Source organism: Drosophila montana, unplaced genomic scaffold, assembly GCF_035044405.1.
Source record: "Drosophila montana isolate Dmon_TW-CO22-7 unplaced genomic scaffold, ASM3504440v1 contig_3848_1, whole genome shotgun sequence".
Lineage (NCBI taxonomy): Eukaryota > Metazoa > Arthropoda > Insecta > Diptera > Drosophilidae > Drosophila > Drosophila montana.
Genome location: NW_026998720.1, coordinates 4,785,455 through 4,804,592, shown reverse-complemented (window position 1 = coordinate 4,804,592; position 19,138 = coordinate 4,785,455). Strand labels below are relative to the sequence as shown.

The following is a 19,138-nucleotide window of genomic DNA, read 5'->3' as shown; positions in this document are numbered from 1 at the left end:
TTCGTTTCAATATGCTCCCTATATATGCCAAATCCTATCAACATCAGACGAGTATATCAGATCGGTTGATAAGTAGGTTTTTATATGGTATAGTATTCAATTTATAAATATTCAATTTTCCAAGATATTTTCATTAAACTCAGCAATTACTATTCTCCCATATACGAGAGTATTAAATTTACTCGTTTCTTATGTTAATAAACAAATAAATAATAAACAAATAAATTAAACATTTTTATACACACATGTGAAAGTATGCTTTTTACATATGTACAACAAATTCGTAATATTTTATTTAACCAGATTATTTAAAATACAAGGCCTCTCCTTTTCTTATAAAAATAAACAAATAATAACTGACCTTTGGGAACATTTCCATTCAAAGTCCTGTAATTCTTCTCACTACTTTTAATAAGCGAAACAATTGCAAAAGTATGCGCACGAGTAACAGCGTACTATGCAAGTTTATTGTATTTCAAGTTTTGCTTTTGCTTAATTAAATTATCCACAATTATTTATTATATCTTCGCCTCAACCGCAACAGCTTGCCACGCCCTTTAAATGCCTGGGAACATAGCTATACTTATTTTCTGTTTAGCCCTCACTGTGCTTAACATTCATTATTTACTCGATTTACTCCTTTCCGTGACGTGTGTGTTCGCTGTCTGACCCGATAATTAGTGTATTTTCACGCCCCGCAGCAAATATAATTGTCTTTATTGTTTGTTAACTTTAATACCCGCACAAAATACTCACTATCTTTCTCTCCTTTTCTCTCCCTCCGCACACGCTAATTTGCTTAACATGCATTCACAATTCTTATCTAGCTATTTCCATCGTATAAACGTTGAACTTTTTGCCAGCACGTGGCTTATCTAGATAAAGTTGTGCTTTTTTTATAAAAATAATTCCAGTTGAAAATGGGCCAATGAACACTGACTAATTCAGTTATTATTGGCTTAACTTGAAGTTGATATTTAATCTTAAATTTAATAAAGCTGAGATTAAAAATTTACTTAAGTTGAAAGTTAAAACATTTTCACAGCTTTTTACTCTCATAATTTTGCCGAAAACTAAACTAATTTGCGCCTGATGGGTGCCATTTTGGTCCATTTAGTTCAATTCAACTTATTAAATGCTTTTATAAAATTAAATTATAAAAATTTATATATATACTCACCTTGCTAATCTCTGGTCTTTACCAAAATGTCTCTTTTTTGGATCTTAACATTTTTCTGAACCGATTTTAAGTGTCAAATTGTGACTACAAACAAATTCTGGATTCCGTATATTTTGAAGAAATTTTAAGCTAAAGAGTCAAAATGTAAATCCCCAATTTATATTTAAATTTTTTTCCTGGACTTTTCATTTCTATTAAGACTAGGATTTTAATGGGAAATACCTTATAGGTTTTGTTATATTCTCAACGCAATTCTATTCTTAACTTGCATGTTAAACTTTTTGTTTTGTGCTTTGTGTTTCCACATGGTATAAAAGTGCTTACATATATGTATATAAAGAACGGGAAATCTTAACATAAAGAAAAATAAAAAATAATTTTACTTGGGGTTTTCCTTAAAAGACTTCGTTCTTTTCAACTGCATGAATTAAATGGTTGTTGTAATTAGAGCTCTAACTAGATATTTATTGACAGATACAATGGTCAATTACATGAAATTTTCCATGAATTTTCAATGAGTTTCGCGGTGGGTCAATACAGATTGACAGGGCACAGGTAAAATATTGATCGCATGTCTGATTGACTTTGAAAAATCAACACAATTAAATTTTCAATTTAAAAAATTGACGCTCTTGAACTTTGCACTTAAATGACGGCAGCAACAACAACAGCAACTTGCTAATGAAAACTCACTCAAGCCCGCCCCCGGCACGCCCTAACCCATAGTTGTCGACTTGTCGAGTGAAAATCACATTTGTTAACGGCAACGCTGGGTGCAAGTACTTCAAGTGCCACTTGGTTGCCGGCAACAGCAGCAGCAGCAACAACAACAACAGTTACAACAGCAGCAACTGCTGCACAGACACACATTCTGCATGTGCGTATGTTTGTGAGTGGTTTTATGGCCGTGACAGCTGTACATTTATTGATATATCTGAAAGTCAGCCTACTTGTAGCAATTGCATTGCTGCAATATCAATACCAGTAGCTGGCGCCACCTGTTGGTTGCTACACGCAATAGGAAAGGCCTATCAACATTCTTTAAATACTGAACTTGACACCTGAACCACTCGTAGATTAAGCACACGCGTGCGGATTTATACCAAATTTTGATACTTTTGCAGCTGGCGCCACCTGTTGGCTGATAGATGCAACATGTTAGGCCTATCAATACATATATTTGACATGCCAAACTCGCCGCCAGAATCAAACATAAATATGTATAAAGCACACACGTGCGCATATATATTTCGAATTCCAAGGCTCTTGACCAGACACTGAAACCTCACTCAATTTAATTAGCGGACAGGTGAAAGATCCCCTCGGTAAAGGATGTTTCGTACTTCCTTGTGACCGCGCACGGAATTTAATTGAATTTTCAGCGTGGGCAATCGATAGGCTGGCATACGTGTACATCCGGTGGGTAAGGCATGTCCTGTACCCAGTCCTGTGACTATGAAATTTCCACACTCAATCACGGTATCACGAGTCTTTCCACTTGTGTCATTTGGCGCGGAAAATTCACTTAAATCATGTATATACATATGTATTGATGATATGGAGGAGTGAGTATTTGTTGACGACAAGCAAATATGTATTTTTTTCTTAATAAGTTATTTCTACAGAGTATTTACACATAGTTCAGAAAAACCGATAGATTAAAACCGCTTTTAAACGGAAATCGCAACCGTATTCAAAATATTATTCAACAAAGTTTCTCTTTCTCTTTTATTTAATTATTGAGAAATTATTTTAACATACGGACAGTTTACGCATTAAACAACCAGGCAGATGCAGATGAAAACTACTGTAGTTTTCAGTTACGTAACGTAACCCAATAGCATAGAGGAAACAACAATCACATATTACGCTAAAAAACGCTATCCATTGAACGTGAACAGAACTTTTCTTTATTTTCCTGCGTGTTGAAGAAATATGACCAACATTTGCGTGTTTCTGGTTTTGCACATATGTAAATTTGGTAAGCTTGTAATTTATGCTGGTTATTAAGAGTTGGCCCGCAACAACAATAAAAAATCGTTGCATATGTTAAATGCACTCCATTCTCTGCACTCGTATAAACTTTAAATCACTTTGTCCTGAATACTAGCTTTCAGTTTGTCATTGTGTTTGTCCATTTTGGCGTGAATTGCAAACGTTTAAGCTACAAAAAGCAAACCCGATTCGATTATATGATATGCAGCCAGTACTTTAAATAAAAGAAGGGAGAGTGCTCGACTAGGTGTTACTCTGTATATACGAACCAGCTGCCATTACAAGCATTTTAGCTTCTACTCGCACGTTCACACACAGCCATACATTATAAGGAAAGTATTCTTGAATAACGCCGCTGTTAAAAGTCTGATCTTTATGAAGATTTTTCGATTGTGCGGGAAATTTGGCATCTATCCAGAAAACGAAATGCTGCTAATCTGTGAATATTATACGAGAACCTAAACACAAAATTAGTTTAATCTAGCTTTTATAATTTTCGAGTTCTGGTTAAAAACCAAATCCTAACATTTTGAAAATGGGGAAAATATATTGAAAAAATTAAATAAAATCATTCTGCGTATGGCAATATATTTAAAATTACAGGTTTGTAGCTCTTATAAAGTGAAGATCGACTGTGCGATTATTTATTCTAATCAGGACTATAAATTCTTCATATATTCACAACACTTGAATACCCTTGTAATCCATTTTGAGGGTATAAAAAACGTTTGAAATAAAAGTTGAGTGGGAACGCTTGCGCGGGTTTGTGTGTGTGTGGGGGTGAAAGGTTGGGAAAAGGCAAAAGTTAGTCATTGCATTAGTGGTTTAGTGGCTTAGTGTTGGTCAGCTTGAATCCAGGCAGTCGCCAGGGACTCACACTCGTGTATAAAGCACTCGTTGCGTTGCAAATTGCTTTATTTAACTGTAATTTTATTTTAAAACATTCGGCAATCCCACATTTGAACATTGTTGTTGCGGTTTTATGTGTGGGCTGAACTTTCCCTCGCGGCTCAGGGGCCGATTACGTATTCTTTGGTATATTGACAAGGGACCACTATGCCACAAACGGTTCAGGTAATTGCAGGCAGATGGCTAAAGGAGATTGAGAGAGAGAGAAGGAGAAAATTAATTAGTCTGCAATTTGGAAAATTTATTTCATGCTTTCAGCAGCTGATTATTCCTTGCTCTAAAACTAGGAATTTGTAATTTGGAACCACTTTTGTGGCTGCTCAGCAGCAGCATAATACTATGTGGCCCTGCCACAAAAAGCTGCACTTGCAACGCTTTGCAGCATTGACTTTGAATTTGCCGCACAGTCGCCAATTGATGGCCAGACTTTGGTGGCTATTCGACTTGAAATCAATATATGTATGAGAGAGTGTGTGTGTGTGTGTGTGTAAACATGTGTGTGTGCGTGTGTGTTGCTTAATAACATGTGTGTTTAACAACAACTGCGACGCATTGCAACAACTTTGGCTGTTGCCGGCATTGAAATCAAACGGCGGAAGTCGCACAGCGGCAAAGCGAAGGGTAAAAGTTAAAAGTGGGGGTTGTGCCGGGGGCGGAACAGCGGGTGGCACAAAATTAGCTTTGCCAATGCTTTGCCAATGTCAAGAGAAAGGGCGGTGCGCGCAGTTGTTGCTTTAATAGCTGTCACGAGAGAGGGAAATGAGACACACACACACACACTCAATAGCAGCCCGGCTCTGTGTGTGGGTGTGTGTGTGTGGCGGATATAATTTAGCTCTCAATCAAAACGGAAATAGAAACTAGAAAATTGACAAATGCATCGTGTGTGTGCGTCGCATTTCCCCGTCATAGTACTCATATGCCCCCAAGGCCAAACTGAATGACGCATCAATTTTAATTGTTGCAATTACCGATTGATTCCATATGCAAAATGCAGTTCGCAGCACGCAGTTAACTAAATTTGAGCCCATTTCTTATTTAAACCTAATCATAGGGCGACTCGGCCAGAGTTTTGCATAAAATTGCGTATAAAATGCAAATTTCTACACAGTTGTGTCTGTGTGAATCCATGTGGTAGTGTGTGTGCTCGGTGTGTGTTTAGCTTAACCCAAATGCTGGCCAAAACTTTGGCCACACACGCAAGGGAACGGCAAATGCTTGTACCCACACTGACACACATACAGACAGACGCACACCTGTGAGTATGCCTGGCAGGCACAAGCGTCGCCCATTACGTTGATGAGCTTTAAACCAGAGTATTCTTGTCGAGGACGACTGCGAGATACTCTGTAACCAGTTTTGAATTTTTGAACTGACATAGCCTTAGTGCTTAGGCAGCTTCTTCTTCAGGAAATTCCTTCTTAAATAACTTTTCTATTTATTATGCGAATACAATGAATTTGGCAGAATTTGAAGGTGAGAACAATATTGAATATCAAGAACTTAATTTATAACCTACTTTTGTAGCATGACCTCATAAAAGCTACGAATTATGTTTAAAACAACTTTGCAATAAAATCGATACATATCGAAAAAGATAAATTTGTTGCCAACAAGAACAAAACCTTAAATGTATTGCCTCCAGCTATTACAATTTTATTGATATGCTCAAGAAACTTAAGCACCAAAATCGATATATATCCATCGATTAAATGGGCAAGCGTTAAATATGTATAGATATAAAAGAGTGAACATTGTTGCAAATTTATAAATCAAAATTTTAATTGTAGTGTCTCTAGCTAAAATAATCCTTATGATATCTTTAGACCTAGGCAGCAAATCGATATATATTGATCGATTAAATGGGGATATCTTTAGGCATATGATCAAAAGACCTAGGCAGCGAATCGATATATATTGATCGATTAAATGGGGATGCTATAAATATATATATATCGAAATAGGGAAAATTATTGAAAAATGTTAAATAAAAAATGTAATTGTTGAGTCTCTAGCCAAAATCGATATATCGATCGATCTTATGGGGAGAAACTGAATTGTGTGGTTGATATACAGGAAATAACATTTAAAATCCAAAGTATTTGAAACTGACACTTTCAGACAGACGGAAGGGGAAGGTCAGATCTGCCAATGAGTATGTATATATATATATCTTCTGCCCCTAACATTCTCCCGTAAAACTGCATTATACCCTATTTCCGTGAATGCCAATAGGTGCGGGCTGCAATTAGAAGCACTGCGTGAGCTGAGCGCCAAGAACGTAATCAGAAAGTTGCCCAGAACTGTTTTCCGCTAAAATGCAAAACGCTGGAGAGCATTGTAGAAATTCGCTTTAATTCAATTTACAATTTGCATTAAATACAAGTCGAGGAGCAAAAGCACCATCAGCAGCAGCAGCAACTCGAGTGCAATCGCTGCTTTTAATGAGCTACAAACTTAATTGTGATGAGCTGCAGTCACGCACCCAGGACCAGGGCGCGTGTGCCCCTAGGAGGTGCTGCACATGGTGAGGCCGTCGCCCAGACAGGCGCTGTAGGCCATCATGTGCGGAATGGTGCTTTGCTCGTAGACGCCGGTAAACAAATGGGACCAGGGGCCCGATGCATAGACAAGCACATCGTCGCCGCCATGGGTTTCCGAGTCCAAGGGCACGCCCGCGGGGAATTCATCGTCATTCCTGCCAGTGATCAACGTGGTGGGATCGATGCGTTCCTTGGTCTCAGCTTTATAGTAATTCTCTGCGCTGGGTCCATTCGCATAGCTGAGTATCATGTGGGGTATGCCGTCATTACCGGTAGCCGGCGCCTTGCCGAAGACATCAGCGCCGCGATACTGCGAGAAGAATAGCAGGACGGTAGAGATTAAATAGCTTGAATTTAGATAAGAATAGTATCACCCGGCCTTGACCGGATATATGATATCACTTTTTATGTAGTTTTATGTACATCGATTTAGACATGGATGCTTACCCCATAGCCCGCATAGCTGAATGCATGCGAGTGATCCGCGGTGACCACCAGCAGGGTGTCCTCCTCGCTGGTGAGCTCTCGGGCCGCGGCAATGGCCTTGGAGAATTCGATGGTCTCGTCGAGTGACAGGCGCGCTAAATTGTCGTGGTGGCCGTGATCGATGCGACCGCCCTCGATGAACAGGAAATAGCCCTGCTCGTTCTGGCTCATGTACTCGATGGCCTTGCGCGTCATCTGCTCGAGAGTGGGCTGAGTGCTGCTCTCGTTGGTCTGCATGTGGTACTGCAGATGATCGTCCTGGAACAGGCCCAGCAGACGCTGTGGCTGCGTCACATCCAATGCCATCAGCTCGCCCACTGTCGTCACATAGACATTCTCGACACTCGCCGCCTTGAACTCCTCAATCAAATCCCGGCCATCTGTCCGCTTGCCCCAATCCGCCAGACTCTGGTCCACAAAGTTTTTGCGACCGCCGCCCATGATTAGCTTCAGCTTGCTGCCCACCTCGCCATTGGCGAGCTGATAGGCAATATCCTGGATGCCCGAGTCCGCGCCACAGTCGGCGGCAACATCCGCATCGTTCTCCCAGTCGCGCTCCGCAATGTGCGCATAGACGCCGGCGGGCGAGGCATGTGTCACCCGGGTGGTGGTCACTAGGCCCGCCCATTTGCCCGCCTCCATCGCCCACTTGGCAATGGAGTCGACGTGTGTACTCTCGTCCAGCATGACCTTGCAGTCGGTTCTAGGCACGGCGCCATTGACGCCAATGGTGCCCTCCTGGCCCTTGACACCGCACAGATAGGCGGTGGCCGTGCATGCCGAGTCGGGCACAGTCAGATCCACCGAGTAGGTCTTGGACAGACCCGTGTAGGGAAAGTGATCAAAGGACAGCGACTGCTCCTCGCCGCCCAGCAAATTGCGCGCCGCCGAGGTGGTTGTCACGCCCATGCCATCGCCCAAGAACATGATCACATTCTTGGCCTTGCCCTGGTTCAGCTGTTCGCCCAGTTTTTGCTTGACAAACTGCATGCCCTGGTCCCGCCAGTAGGCGGTGCTCTCCTCGCCCTCCACTCGGGGCTGCTGCTGCCTGGGCTCCGGCATAGCCGGATGCATCAGCCGATCCTGGCAGTATTCGGCACTGCGCGTGCATTCCGGCGCCGCCCAGCCGCACCCGCTGAGCAAACCGATAACAATCACGACGTTCGACAGGAGCAACATCTCGTTCAAGACTGTGGCAGTTGCTTGGCTGGGTTTGTGATTGCCCGTGGCCCGCTGCGAGCCACTTGCACGACTTCCGATTGCGATACGGATAAGATAGGCGGCACATGGCACTGGACATGGTCAAAGCCCGGCCAAATCGACCACACAAATCTAATGCGTCGATAATCCCCCCCTCCCCCAGCCACAGGTCCCGGACTCGTGCTCTTATTTATGGCCAACTACGAGAGTTTATGGATTTATTATGTTTTTTTCAGACTCGCTGCTATAACAAAAAAAGCACGTGAAATGTTGCATGTGTAAAATGGGTTATCTTTATAGTGGAATAAGAGGGGGCGGGCAGGGGCAGGGTGCAGTCATCAAAATACCTATTTAATACTCGAAAATCTGGCTGAGTGAAATACCTTATCAGATTAAAGAATCTGGCTGAGTGGTTTCTTACGCGTATTAACTTTATATTAAACAGAGAACTGCTCTATAAGAAATTCAATAGTCATATTTATAATATACAACTAAACTATAACTAAAGCAAGAGTACTTGACTAGGATATACCCTATATTGGCTTGGAATTGGTTTAACGAATACTTCAAAAAATCGATAATCATCGATTTTTGATAAATGAAAAGAATATGGAGGTCGGTGATGCACTTGCATAGCTTCAATATACACTTTAAAATGTATATTTAATGGATATTGAATATATACTAATCAGCAACTATAAAATAATTTAAATTGCATCAATATTTATCGATTTCGAGAATGTAAATGAAAGTATGAGGTCGCCGCCACATGGGTTTGTATAGCTTCAATATATTCGTTTTTTTTCTTTCAGCAATAATAAATAATTAAAAATCCTATCAAATTTATCGATTTTGGATATATCCGTTGAATTACGTGGTCGTAAATGCTTTAACTGTGTACTGTAAGGTATTAGGGTATTAAAATAAATATAAAAATCAAGTTATAAATTAGAAAAAATTCCTGGAAATTGAACAACAAGTTGATTACTTGCAATTTAACCAAAACTAATCTAATCATAGCAGCTTAACTCGCTTGCACTTATTTCTATCTCTATATATAAAACTGTTTGTCCTGACTGACTCAATGACTGACTGATTAGCCCATACCGTAAGAGCTAGGAAGCTGAAATTTTCACTGTAGTTACCTTATGTGATATAGGTGCACGTTAAGACGGGGTTTCGGTAATTTCCACCCGCAAATGTAGAATAATCGCGAAAACGTTTCTTTGTAACTTTTTTATTTACAATCCGATCGGCCTCAAACTCATTTTCAAAGATCTTTGTTCAAATTCATTGGAGTGGTGTTTCGCACTTTTTGGAAAATCCATCCCTCCTTGGAAAAATTGGGGTCAAAGATTTTGTGGGAGACGTTTCGTGCTCAAATTTATACCCAAACATCTATATGACAAATCATTTGAGACGTGTTTCACACTTACCGCAGAATCCAAACTTCTTCAGTAGAAATGCGATTCAAAGATTTGTTGGGCGTAGTTTTAAGTTGTGTCCGAATTGCCTCAAACTTATTTTCAAAGCTCTACATAAAAACTTAATGATTAAGCGATAAATGTTTCAGCGATTTGCGAAATTCCACACGCAACAGTGGCAAATTGACGAAAAACGATTGTATGAAAGTTTTCTGTTTACCGTCCGATCAGTGTCAAATTCATTTTTAAAGCTTTTTGAGAAAATTTATATTATACGTGCCACGGGCAAGGCCGGGCTATACCAGCTAGTATATATGTATATATAAGTAAAAGTATTTCATGCAATATATATCACGGTGAAACTAAGCTCGCTTAGTGTGCAGCGTTCTACCTATCAAATGAAAATTTCTAGGAAATTTCGTATAGAGAAGCTGCACTGTACTCCACGTGAATAACCGCATTTCATTTATATGACTCGTAAAAGTTGTTGACCATAATGAAAAGTTGACCACGTACGTTGCAGGCTCAAAGTTTGCCCACACACACGCAGCAACAAGTTTAATGAAAAACATGCTTTTCTCAACGGTTTTTCTCTGCAGAAAATGCGGATTAAACAACGAATTAGAAACAGAAATAGAAACTACACGACCAAAACTCATTTGGCTTCAGAGCAAAAAAATAAAATAAAACAAAAAGGTGAAAGGTGAAAGGTTGAAATAAATGTGAAAGTTGGCAAATGCCAAAAGAAAAGTACGCAAAATGCCACTGCAGAGAAAAGTACATACCTATAATAGATGGAAGTTTGCTTTTTGCTAAAATAATTCCAATTGCAAAGCTAAAAATATAAAGTTTAATCAGTTAACAAACTTAGTGTTTGGCCACTTCGAGTTGTCTTATCGGGCCAACAAATTATGTCCGCGGGCCAAAAGCAAACAACTTGTGGCATTAAAGACATTAAAGGATAGTTCATTTCGGCACGCCGAATATTTAATATTCTTACAGACATATGGCTTAAGGGTTTGCAGTCAAGCGGGGAAGAAGAGAGCATTTTATTGATCATATAGTATACCGATTTTAATAGGACTTTACCTATATCTATGGAGCATGAGGAAACTAATAAATGCAAAGTTTGGCTTAGATATATTGGAAAATAAAAATGTTTTTCATGGTTAGGATATATTTTCGACCGATCATTTCTATGATAGCTATATGATATAGTGGATCGATGTTGATAGTTTTTTTTTGTTATATGTAGGAAGCATATTGAAACTAATAATTGAGAAGTTTGGTTCTTGCGAAACAAAAGAGTTTTTCATACAAAAACTTAATTTTTGAACGATCATTCCTGTGGCAGACATATGATATAGAGGTTTAATCCGACCGACTTAGACATGACAGCTGGGAATCAAGATTAAATAGGAATAGACAAAGACATGGGGACACATCTACTTGGCTGTTGATGCTGATTAAGAATGTATATATATATATATATATATATATACGCTTTAATGTCTTCCCCTTTGAATTTAATATTTCGTTATAAAATTATTATACCTTTTGCAAGTGTATAAAAATGGGCTAGCGTTCGGTTTGGCACATTGCCAAATCAAATGAAAACAAAGCAAACTTGTCTCTCTCTCACTCTTGTTCTCTTTATATATCCCCCTCTCTCTCTCTCCCCTGAAAATGCTCAAATAATTCACTTTGCCACGAAACATTTTGTTGCACAGTTGAATAATGCACATATTTATGAGTACACATTGCGTATACGTAATTTTCATTTATTATTTTCAGCTACTGGTCTTGGCAATTGATTTTCCAGTTCGGGTGTAAAGAGAGAACATTAAGAGGGGGGTGGGGGGTTGTGCATTGTGACAATCTTGTTTATGCCGTCCAATAAATACCAAACATTGCTTTGGAGTGTCAAGATTGCGGCCATTTAGTCAAGGCAACGGCCATTAATCAATGTGACTCTTTGTTATGGCCCAGTTGGGGGCAATGGCCGTGCCTTTAAGCCAAATTCAAGTCGCTTTTTAGGTCATTTGGCTTGTCACTAACTTAATTTGATTTAAATCGCCACATTCTAATTAAAATCCTTGTGCCTTAATCCATTGCAGGCAATATATATCCATACCAATATTGGAGGAGAGCAAATATCAGAAGGATGTCAAATTCAAGATGCACATTGGCGAACCGCGACTGGCGCCAGGTAAGTTGCCAACCGGGCAACCAAAAACACATTAAAACTCAATTTAATAGCACCGAAAGCAGAAACCCAAACAGAATACCCCCCACGCCCACTTCCCCAGATACAGTCCATGAACTGGCACACAATTGCCGGCACCTCAATGCCTGTGTGTGCGTGTGTGTATCTGTGTGTGTTTGTGTGTATATGTGTGTGTGTGTAGCTGTGTGTCCTTACAAAGCAAACTCAATTTCCTGTTAACCAAATTACACGAATTTACAACGCATGGAGCTGCAGCAGCCGCAGGATTGGGCAACATGATTCAAGGAGCAGCCTCCAAAAGTGAAAGGAAAATGGTCGTGAATTTTCTTCACTATTTTGTTGCGTTCATAATAAAGTTAATAGGCCAATTTGAGCTGTTGGCAAGGAAATTACCGCAGCTAAGATACACACACACACACTCACATACACATATCCACAAAGAAAAAAAACACACACACACCCACATTTATCTGGCACTGAAAATTGGCAGTTCAAATTTGAATGATTTGAAGGACATTTAGTACCAATCTCCAATATCTCTCTTATACACACTCCGATCCTAACTTCGTTTGATTTCCTTGTATACTTTTTGGTCTTTTCATTTGTGTTCTTTGTGCTTCTAGATTCCGCTCACTACCGTAAGACTTGAATTGTGCATTAATTACTTTTATTTGAATTGAAAACGAAACGAAAAGAGAAAAAAAGAAAACAATTCTTGGGTTACAATTCCTTAAGTTCTAAACTTGAATTTTGCACAGCGTTAAATTTCATTTGCGGCAATTGCGAACAAAAAAGTGCAAAATTGTATTTTTTCTTAACCAGATAACAATGAAAAAGAAGGCAATATTATATCAACCCTCAGTTTAGTTATGTGTTTCATTTGGTGTTGTATGTTTTTTACCCTCCTTTTTGTTGCTGTAGAATCCTTTAACATTGTTATTATATTCCTATTGTTGGCTAGGCAACGGGGCGGGTTAAAAAAAGGGGGAAAAATGATTCAAGTAAACCTTTCAGTTATTGTTCAGCTCATTATTCTTTTAAATTACCAGCCTTATTTATATAATATATTTATCACAGCACGACTAAACCAATGAGAATCGCAAATTCATGTCGAGTTGTTTATAATTTGTCCATCTCCCAATAATTGCCATAGACTATCCGCTGAAATGTATTTGTTGAACGAGTTTTTTATGGATCCCACTTTGTGTAGCTCCCAGCCCCAAATCCCCTTTTCCCTGCACTTGTCATTAAACTAAATCTAGGTTTTTCTTTTTCTATTTGTAATTAATTTTGTAAGTATTTAATATAAGTATTTGAATCATATCATGCATAAAAGTAACTCTTGAACAAATCTAATAAATTCCTGTATGTGTATGTAATATTTGAAATCACACAACAACAACAACAACAACAATGCAACTATCCTCACGCAGATGACACAAATCAGGAATCATTTTTCAATCGATTTTTTGGTAGGTAAAAGTCTTTTAAACCCTTAACCATTCAACTCACAAGTGTAATGTTCAGTTAAAAAACAAAAAAAAACAAAAACAATACCAAAAATGCGTTGTCAAAAGTAAAATGTGCACAAATTCGGGGGCTTTTTATGTGCTGCGTTCCACTGCAAAAAATATTCATAACATTCTGTTCGTTTTGTAAGTTTTTTACATTTCTACGTTACATAAATCATTGCTGCTATCCAATAAAGAGTAACTAAATAATTTATTAATGGTTCGAACCTGGCTTGCAACATTCAATGTATAGATATTGTGTGTCCGATTTTGATAAGATGTTGCATATATATGAGTAGCTAGTGAAACCAATAAATGCCGGGCTTGAGGAAGATATCTTGATAAACAAAGAAGTTTTCCATACAGGACTACTTTTCGACCGAACGTTCTAATGGGAGCTATATGATATAGTTATCCGATCCGGGATGCAATAGAAAGGCGGGTCTATGTTAAGTTTCACGTCTATAGCTTTAAAACTGAGAGATTAGGTCACAAAGGCATGGCTTTATCAACCCGGCTGCTGATGCTGGTCTAGACTATATATACTTTAGGGGGTCGGAGATGTCTTCTTCTATGTGTTTCACACTTCTTGAAAAAAAAATACCTTCCACAGGAGTATGAGGAAAATAAATTCACGGTTCGAACCAGATTTTTCACATTCAAAAGTCTAGTTTTGAATAATACAAAAAATATGCATAAATCGGCTTATTATATTAACATATGCTTAACCTTTTTAATAGCCTCAGTTCGTGCTAGATATTGTGAATGTTGCAATAATATATTCAAGTTAATAATATAATATAGATTATATATAAATATTATATATATAATCTTATATATGTTTCAGTATAAATGCGGTTGTTTTGTGGTTCAAGTCTCAGTTCAAAGTAATAAAAACAAGTGGGGTATTCCTTATTTTATGTCGGCACGATTTAAGCCGGGTTTGCAGTTTTGCTTTATACGTCAAGACCTAGATTCAATCGCTCATAAATTATTGCTATTATGCATCCATAATCGTAACTTTATATATTTATATATATGTGTGTGTACGTGACTGTATTTGTGTAACTCGTATTGGCATGACGAAAAATAAAACCAAAAAAAGAAGAACAAGAAGAGAAACAATTGCGCTTTTTCGACGCAGCATTTTTTAAAAGCAAAGTTAGGATCAGCAATTACTAAAAGGATATAAATAATTGCTCAAAGCTTGCTGTTCACGTTTCGTCTTCAATTGAAATAAAGTTTGCTGCATTTTATGGGCAATTTTGGTTAAACATTTTGTTGGTAACCTTCTATGCTCGGCGGACATACAATTAAAAAACACGTAACACGCGCTTGTGCCCGCTTCTGTTTGTTGTGTCCCGACTTTGAACTCTTCACACTCGATATACGATATCACCGAATATATATATATGTATATATCATAACGTATACACACGTATAAACGTACCAAAAATCGTTTATCGATTTCTGCATCGCCAAAAACTCGAATTTGTAAGTAATGCACACAAAATAATCTGATCTAATTATCTTTTTGCGCTTTGATTTGTATCTTTTTAATGATTTTTATTTTGTGTGTTGTCTAGGCCAATTGCTTAATTTGAATTATACTTATTATTTGTGAACGGCTTTGGATTAAACCTACTCGAAGCAATATGTTGTGCTTACCGTATAGATGTATAATTATAATATCTTGTTTATTTGTGTGTATGTTAGAGCTACTCCCTCACCAGTTGCATAAAAACAGGGTAATACATAGGCAAGCCGAGACGTATTATAATAAAAATAAAAAAAAATCATTAAAATATTGGTGAATGCAATAATAAAAACACACAAATTTCTTAACTGAACATAGCAAAAAAAAAAACAATTTACTGCAAATATTAAATTTGTGCATTTTTAATTATATATAATAAACATCTTGTTGTTTCAATTCCCCCCACCCAAAAACAAAAACAAAAAAAATCGTTGTCACTTGTTCCTTGCCACGTAATCGCTGTCTATAGAAAATCACACTGGAGATCATACTCGTGAGTCATCATTCTATCAGAAATATATTTTTTGTATTCTCTGCATGCATTTGAAATATATTCTCAATCAATCTATTTAAACGCCTAACTGCTTTTGCTTGACTGATTGAAGGACTTATTGACTGACTGACTGATGGATAATCAACGCGCATTCCGAACCGTTTCAGTCTAAGATCTGAAGATTTCTAACAACCTACTGTGATTATTTTTAGAAAATGCCACCCGTGAGTGTGGAAAATTGGTGGAATTGGACCCATTTGGTTATGTGAAACTTTTTTATTTACCAACCGGATCGATTTCAAAGTCATTTCTTATTTCCTTCAGACTTATTCAAGGATTCATCCCATTACTAGCAGACAAATGGGGGAAAGTTAGGTCTTCGTCTGATCGGTTTAAACTGACTTCCAAATTAAATAAATGTATTGCGCTCTTCATAAAAAATATCTATGTAAGGTGACACTTAAGACGTGTTTCACCAATTCTTGTAAATCCACCCCATGGAGTGGAAATGTCTGTCCAAAATTTAATGGCTATATGCTGATTTTGCCACGGGCGGGAAATGGGTGAAAAGCACTTGGCACTGCAATATTGAACATCGCAATATAATTTTTTCATATTGTTTTTAATGACATCTAGCTTTTAATGGAAATATATTATTTAGTAATTGGAAAATATTTATTGAAAATTCTGTGCAAATTCTCTCATATCATTGGCTACATTTGCTTGCAAATAAAAGAACTTTATTTGTATTTATGTGCGAGTATCTGTGTCTATCTTTGCGTCTCTGTGTAGGTGTGTTTAATTATTTATTTATTTTATTTGTACCCTGTAACAGTTCTGACTTCACACTGCAACGCACTCTAATAAATTCTGCTCTCTAAAATAGCAACTTTTCCCTCTATGTTTAAATGTTTATTGGTGTGCGTGTGTGTGCGTGTGCGACTCTATGTTTGCATAAACATATATATATTTATGTATATGTAGCACATAAAGTAAACAACTGCCCAGAGAAAGCATGGCTTGCGGCAGTTCTTTGTGAAATATAGAGAACTAATTTATAATTTTACTTGCCTGCCGCCGGCCCACAGACGATGAACTATTAGAGAAAATCAATGAGGCGGAACAAAAGTCACCCAAAGATCTAACGGAACTAGAACGCATCCTGCTGATGAGCAGGCCACGAAATGGAGAGCTGACCACCACAAACATACGCATTCGTGAGAGCCAGGAATTCAAGGTAACAACAAGCATTGATTTGGCATAGAAATGGACGATAGACAATAGTCGATAGACAATAGACAATGACTATGTATGCTCAGTGCAATGTACTTGACAGGAGAACATCAACTCTAAATGCACACAATACACAATAGCTAACACAAACACAAACGTACTCCAACACACACAAACACATATACTGACAAACAGTATAATGATCATTGTGCATATACCACATAAGACAGCTTAATGGCCAAAGTTGTAGCTGTAATGTTCGTAACAATAGCCACAACCAGCAAAAAGAAGTCATCTAGACGGGAGTGGCCGACTAGGAAAACCCTGAATCCAGGTTGGAGGTGCCGTTAAAACATTCAAACCTTCTTCTGTCTCGTCTGGCTATTGCATACATATGCACAACTGCAATACTCCCTTTTATGCCCACTTTCAATGGGTATAGGGTATAAAAACGAGAACAACAACGACATCAACAACAACGACGACACAAAGTGGCTCAGGTGTCAAGTTGTTTCCCCTGACAGCTCAGCTAACACAACTGCCTAAAGCAAATAAGCACCTAATTGTTTCTAATCTTCAAATGAAATGCTTTGTTTCCTTTCCTGTGTGTGTGTGTGTGTGCTGTCTGCTGCACGAGGCGTATACTTGATATGCATTAGGCAGCCCCTCGTTGCGCACGCTGCGTGTACGTAATATGTAAAGTTAAGCTAATGCTTAATGGCAATTGTATTTCCACAGGCTACTGTGGACAAGCTTGTCGCCCGTGCTAACGTTTCGGCCGTGCTGGGCACATCCTCATGGAAGGAGCAATTCAAAGATGCGCTCACCGTTGTGCCAGGTAAACGATAGCCAGCCATATGGAGTGGTTTCTATTAAATATTTGTGTACCCCCAGCGGATGAGAGTGAGTTCGATACCGAGGAAGATGTGGAGGAGGATGTACCAAAATGCTTTGATTATATTAGCCATTTCGTTTGCCTCTTTTGGAAGGTGCTCTTTGCATTTGTGCCGCCCACAGGTAGCGTGCCTCTTAATAAATTACAGTAAATCATTTACTATATAAAATCGTTTGCATTCCACAGATATATGCGGCGGATATGTCACCTTCGTAATTTCCATATTCGTCATTGGCGTTCTCACGGCTGTTATCGGAGACGCAGCCACCTATTTTGGGTGTGTTCTCAACATCAAAGACTCGGTAACAGCCATTTGCTTTGTGGCCCTGGGCACCAGCATACCAGGTAGGCAGCATTTAAAACTAGCTGTAAATTGTTTCGATCAGTTTTGCTATTATTGCATTAAATATATCTGCATCTTAAGGTGCCTGTCACCTTTTTATCCTCAAGATAATCTAAGCTATTGAGTGTATTGAGAAAAAGCAAAAAGTCTGCATTAGTTTTGGAGAGGATAACTTTCTTATCCTCAAGATAACTCTTTTTATCCTCAAGATAAAGTGTAGCTTAACAAAATTTTACTCTGCTTGGGTATTCATAAATTTGACTTGCAGATACATTTGCCAGCATCATTGCGGCCAAACAGGATGAGACAGCCGACAATTGCATTGGAAATGTGACGGGCAGCAATGCGGTCAACGTGTTCCTCGGCATTGGCCTGGCGTGGTCCATTGCCTCGATCTATCACATGGCGAATGGCACAACGTTTAATGTGGAGCCGGGCACGTGAGTTCCAGGAATCAAATGCAGCTTGTTTATGAAACTAAACTCAAATCCATTTTTCATCTCAGCATTGGCTTCGCCGTGGCGCTCTTCTGTGGCTCGGCCGTCATCGCTGTTGGCGTCATGATGTATCGCCGCGTTAATAGTTCCATACGCGCCGAGCTGGGTGGACCCAAAACCTCTAAGTGGATACATGCATCTATTTTGATATCCCTGTGGGTTATCTATCTAGTCGTGAGCACACTGGAAGCGTACGATATCATACAGATATAAAGCAGCCCAGCCCCCAACAAACACACACACACACACGCCCACACACACATTTAGAATAGCTCTAGAGAAGCTGTAACAATAATCAAAATGCATAAAAAATGCGGAAACTTTGGTTTATATATGCAGATTGAAATCTATTATATAAATGTATAAATATTTATGTATGTATTAACGCTACTTAAATATTGATAATTATGTAAAATTTATGTTAATATTAAAAATTTTAATGTTTAATTAGTTTCTAGGTGTGGCTTATTTTAATGAAACGGTTTTATTATATTACCTATATAGATTTTTTTAAGTATTGTAAATACAAGAAAGGCTGCCCGGGCTCAGCAAACAAGCAACGTGATCATTCAGAATTACAAAAAAACACATATATACAATACACGCATGCATATAAAGAGCGTATAAAATAACGATAAACGATATTTACTAGCTTGTGTGTATGT

The 19,138-nt window shown here is 38.4% G+C and overlaps 2 protein-coding genes across 13 annotated transcripts in view; one reads left to right on the top strand and one right to left on the bottom strand.

Annotated features, from left to right (window-relative positions):
- Positions 1–18,920, top strand: part of Calx (sodium/calcium exchanger 3) — a 38,646-nt gene extending 19,726 nt beyond the window's left edge. For 6 of the 12 annotated variants that reach the window (XM_064697191.1, XM_064697190.1, XM_064697187.1 and 3 more), the window contains 9 exons: positions 11,855–11,946; positions 13,398–13,436; positions 15,482–15,505; positions 16,594–16,742; positions 17,477–17,576; positions 17,633–17,755; positions 17,820–17,978; positions 18,245–18,416; positions 18,482–18,920. In XM_064697191.1, coding sequence (XP_064553261.1) covers positions 11,855–11,946; positions 13,398–13,436; positions 15,482–15,505; positions 16,594–16,742; positions 17,477–17,576; positions 17,633–17,755; positions 17,820–17,978; positions 18,245–18,416; positions 18,482–18,686 — 1,063 coding nt within the window. In that variant the 3' untranslated portion in view covers positions 18,687–18,920. Of the gene's footprint in view, positions 1–11,854; positions 11,947–12,587; positions 12,603–13,397; positions 13,437–15,481; positions 15,506–16,593; positions 16,743–17,476; positions 17,577–17,632; positions 17,756–17,819; positions 17,979–18,244; positions 18,417–18,481 lie in introns of all 12 variants that reach the window. The other 6 variants (XM_064697195.1, XM_064697196.1, XM_064697192.1 and 3 more) reach the window with 6 other exon arrangements.
- Positions 6,421–8,318, bottom strand: Alp5 (Alkaline phosphatase 5). The gene is made up of 2 exons (XM_064697200.1): positions 7,075–8,318; positions 6,421–6,937 (listed from the first exon to the last, which is right to left on the bottom strand). The coding sequence occupies exons 1-2, from the start codon at positions 8,290–8,292 to the stop codon at positions 6,593–6,595; spliced, it is 1,563 nt and encodes a 520-aa protein (XP_064553270.1). The 5' UTR covers positions 8,293–8,318; the 3' UTR covers positions 6,421–6,592.
- Positions 18,921–19,138: the final 218 nt, after the last annotated feature.